General features: G+C 33.4%; 1 protein-coding gene across 1 annotated transcript; it reads left to right on the forward strand.

Moving 5' to 3' along the window:
- The first annotated feature begins 2,334 nt into the window (after positions 1–2,334).
- Positions 2,335–2,919, forward strand: LOC106463576 (glycine-rich cell wall structural protein-like). The gene is made up of 2 exons (XM_013923624.1): positions 2,335–2,346; positions 2,584–2,919. Exons 1-2 carry the CDS (start codon positions 2,335–2,337, stop codon positions 2,917–2,919), a joined length of 348 nt encoding a protein of 115 aa, XP_013779078.1.
- The last annotated feature ends 2,058 nt before the right edge of the window (positions 2,920–4,977 follow it).

The following is a 4,977-nucleotide window of genomic DNA, read 5'->3' on the forward strand; positions in this document are numbered from 1 at the left end:
CCAAAATAATCAGAAAGGTTTATATAGAACTTAGCACGAAAACCATGAAGTTGTTTGCAAAACGACCTTTTTAAAACGTGGTACAATCAGCTCTTATGCACTTGTAACTAAAGAAAGATTTCTTGTATATTTTCTATATCCCCGACAACTATACTACAGTGTGTGCTAATAGGTATTCTATTGTGTGAATGTTTTTTGAGAAATGCGGAAACAAGCTGTTTCTTGGTGGAAGACAGGTATAGCCAGTGCATTGTACAACAATGATGAATCACCGTTGATACAATATGAAAAATTGCGCAGTGTCATAAATACTAAACATTTAACTGCTTCTATAAAACCTTACCAATGTTCTGTTCTGAACGTGCTAGGCAGATATTAATCAGTCATGCATGTATTGTACAGCAGTTTCAGGACTGAAGATATCATTACCAAGCGTGGTCATCACAGTTTTCTGTTGTTTCATTTTGACATTAACCTGTTTTTATATATTTGTAGTCAGGTTTACAACCTAACTTTTAATTTTTCTTACACAGACAAAGTTGAATATTCTTTTCACAAAAATAAAAAGTTACTGCTGCTACACGTTTAATAATAACATTTCTTAATCTTACTGATTTAGTGCATGCATTATGAATCACAGACTGAACATCTACTTATCTTCTTCTTTTATTCTTTTTATTATTATTACAAAAACGTGATCGTGTTAACGACCAGAACATTTTCTTGAAACTGCTCCTAAGCTGGCAATATGCACTGCCTTCAACTTATTGAAGCATTTTTGGGGATCGAAAGTTATGCTCACTGCATACTTTAGAAGAAAGAATACCTGTACTGGGATTATACTTTTACATCTCATGAGAATAGATAAAGCAATTTAGAACTAGGTTTGCATAAGGCTTAATTTGTCTGGCTGAACCATTTTACATTCATACAAAGGTCATTTTTGAGCTATAATCTCTATTGACAAAATCACACAGTGGGCTTAAACCTACATAGGTTTCGAGGTTTTTTAATATTAAATGATCTTAGAAAGGTCGTCAGTTACAAAAGATTAATGACAAAAATTGGTATAAGCACCTGTACAAAATACTAATTAGCAACAATATGATACAAAATGTACATATTTTAATTATTTTAGCATAACATTTGCTAAAAAGTGTGTATTATAATGATAAACAATAAAAAAATACACCAGGTATAAATATAATGTCTGTAATGGTGATTAACTAATATTTTGTTACCTAGATACTTATATAAAAACATTGTATTTTGAATAAACTTGTTCTGAAACAAATGCCAGGATATATTTTCTTTACAAGTTTTATAAAACAGAAGTATGTTCACGACAGCGTTTCCTTAAAGATTTAAGAATTCTTCCGTTATTCTAATTTTACCATTAGTTATTACTTCAATTTATTATTATGTTATTATATATATATTACATAACATAGAAAACGATGTGATAAAAATGAGTTTTGCATCGAATTAAACACTTTATTTGTTGACATGGCATTTGTCTCATTATTGTTTGTTGTTTTTTCGTGTGTTCTTTTTTTTTTTCTATTTTCACGTGATGACGTAAAGAAGATGTAATACGGGTAGTTTATTTTAAACATCTGTTCACAACTATTTTATTTCTTTGTGAATTTCATTTGCCTATTGAGTTTGTTTGTTTTTGGAGTTTTGTACAAAACTATTCAAGGGCTATCCTCGCTAGCTGTCCCTAATTTCGAAGTTAATTACTAGAAGGAAGGCAGCTACTCAACACAACCCACCGCCTACTTTTGAATACACTTTTAACAATGAAAAGTTGAATTGACTGCTACATTGTAACGCCTCCATGGCTGAAAAGGTGAGCATGTTCAGTATCGGGATTCGAACTCTGTGGGCAGAGCATAGATAGCCCATTGTGTAGCTTTGTGCTTCATAACAAATAAACAAGTTCCCAGACTTGCATGTATTATCTCTCTATTGCTTGAACTTAGTTAAGGCTCATGGGGTTTTTATCTGAGAGGTTGGTACGACGAGCGTCGATTGAGGGCAGAGCTCTGAAAATGGTGATTTTCTTACTTTCAGGTTACTTTCTTGGTACCATGCACTGCAAAAGGACGACACTCGGTGTCACTCAGAAACACAGACTGCGGTGCCTCATTTATCGTTTTTTGATTTATTTTCCGACTATATTCTCATGCTTACAATAAAAACTGTACTTAGAGACTTCAACTACACCTTCTCCGACGTGTATAAAAGACTAATCTATCTCATGTTTAGACATCAATCCGCTTCTGAAGATATCCTAGTACACACAGTTCCGTAATCTTCTCTTCCATAAACATGAAGGCTATGGTAAGTTCTGTCTTGCAATGTACAAATAATGCTTTGATTTAGTATCTCAACACACTGTAATATATATATATCATGCTCCTATCAAACCAATTGTTGAAAGAAAATGTTTCCTTTAAAAGGTACATATGATAATTATGATAATATATTTTATTACAGTTTTCAAAAATTTATTAACATGTAGATTATTTTTAGAGCCATTAAATATCATATTTATTCATATTAATCCCTTTTTCTCAGTTCACTGCAGTAGTGCTTCTATTGGCTGCTGCCGCCGTTATGGCTGGTTTCATAGGCTACGGTGGTATTGGCCATGGAGGTTTTGGTGGTATTGGCCATGGAGGTTTCGGTGGTATTGGCCATGGAGGTTTTGGTGGTATTGGCCGTGGAGGTTTTGGTGGTATTGGCCGTGGAGGTTTCGGTGGCTTGCATGGAGGCTACGGTGGTATTGGACATGGAGGTTTCGGTGGCTTGCATGGAGGCTACGGTGGTATTGGACATGGAGGTTTCGGTAATATTGGTTATGGAGGAGGACGTGGTGGTTATGGTGGATATGGCAAATATGGATGGCACTAAAAGAAAACAATATTACATTCTGATATTAAGAAGATTAAACGTGTCAGGTGAGATTTACTAAACCAGTTCAATTAAAACATTTTTTTTTATTCTAAGCTAGGAAATTTGTATTTAATAAATATATAAATCGTATTTTCTTACATATGATCACTGTTATAATCTGTTTGAAATAAAAAAAATCGCCTATAATATTAAAAAAATAGCAGCTAGTTTGTTTTACTATTAGTGCTCAAAATGTTGATATATTTCAAATAAGTAAACCAAATGTGTATGTGGTTATTTATAAACATGTCATCTCTATTCTCTGATTTCATTTATAAATAAATTATTTCTCAATATTTGTTCTTTCTCCTCAGATCCATTCGGAATACAGGGAGGCGAACGAAATCTACACTTCCAGTTGTTATTACTTATTATACGCAGCAGGCACTAAAAATATTCATAAACGTCTGTCATATCTTTTACGATGTAATGTTACTGAGATAAAATAAATAATTTATTTTCGTCAAATGCATGTTTTTGTGTTTTATGTTTATTCGTTTATTTATTGCGTGCAAGAGATTTTAATAATATATCTTTTTTTTACACAATGTAATTATACTCTTCGTTACTTATATAGCTTTTTCAATTATATGCTATTCATAACGCACTTTTAAAAACACTAAAGGATGTCCTGATGCTACAAATGACCTAATCTTTAACAAATTATAATACCTAAGAAAATATAATTATTTATCACCTGCTATCCCTGACAGTTCTGCACAAAAAATATAACCAATGTGTTTTTATTACACTGTTACTGAGTTAAACGCTGAAAGCTGATAAGCAGTGGAACCAATAGTCAAAGTTAGAGATTCAGATTTAATTGTGTATAGCATTTTCTGCCGTTTCTCCTTCTATTGCGGTTACTATCCTCACCTTTAAATTATCAGTGCACATCGAAATATCACGGATATTAAACGCTGAAAGATGGTAATCCATGAAATAACTGGCCTAGCATTCGTGATCAAAAATGACAATGGGCTGCATAATTTTTAACTCTATTTTATTTTATTTATTTTTTACATATAAGATATATTTAAAGTAATATTTTTACACGTCCCTGATTTTAATTTAGTAGTAGACTAATTAAGATAAATGCGAAAAATAAAAGATCTGCAATCCAGTTTGATGCTTTATCACGAATGTCGGACTCGTTATTTCGACAACTTTCGGTAATTAAAGGTTCTGGTATTAAATACGGAATGAAAGCCCTCCTGAGAACTAATTTTTGTCGGAAGAAAAGTGAAGTCTATAAACTTGTTTTTACATGTTCTTGATTTGAAATTCTCGATGTACTAATTAAGAGAAGCCCCTACACATATTAGTGCCCAAGAGGACTTTTTATTCAGTATCGTCATTTTGGCTTGGCATGATAGCAGCCCGAAATCAGTGTTTAAAGTGGGAAGAAAAGCGCCAGTATGCATACCAGTAAGGAAAACATGGCGGTATGACATTCTGGAAAAAAGCTACACTCTTGAAAAGCACCCTACCCACAATTCTTTCTTTTTGCATGAAAATACGCCTGGCTTTAATGGCCCCGAAACTACAGTGCATGCATTTATGAGAGATGAAGTTATGTGTTTGGTATATAATCGTTATACTTTTTTCAGTCGCATTCCGAATTCCTTCAGATTTTGGACAGATCTGTTTCTGAATCGAAAGCTCTCCCCACTTTTAGAACAGTGCGGACTTGTGTTTTTGTACACTCATCAGCTTTGACTATTTTCATTGATAAATATTACATTTTACCTTATTGTTGCGTCATCGAGGTCACGTGACTGGTGTGGCGCCACCTATTTTCTAGAACTATCCTGTACCTTGGGAATGCTCTAGTATTTACTAGATATAGGGTAGACTGGTATATAAAAGAGGGTGACAACGTGACGGGACAATAATGTGTGTGTAGATAATGAGTAATTGAACTGCAGTCAGAAGTATTGTTGACGTTCCTTGATTAGCGTTTGTGATAGAGCGACTGTTGAAAATAAGTGTATCGTAAAGTTAGTATTCGGAAAG

This window comes from Limulus polyphemus, unplaced genomic scaffold (assembly GCF_000517525.1).
Source record: "Limulus polyphemus unplaced genomic scaffold, Limulus_polyphemus-2.1.2 Scaffold1440, whole genome shotgun sequence".
NCBI lineage: Eukaryota > Metazoa > Arthropoda > Merostomata > Xiphosura > Limulidae > Limulus > Limulus polyphemus.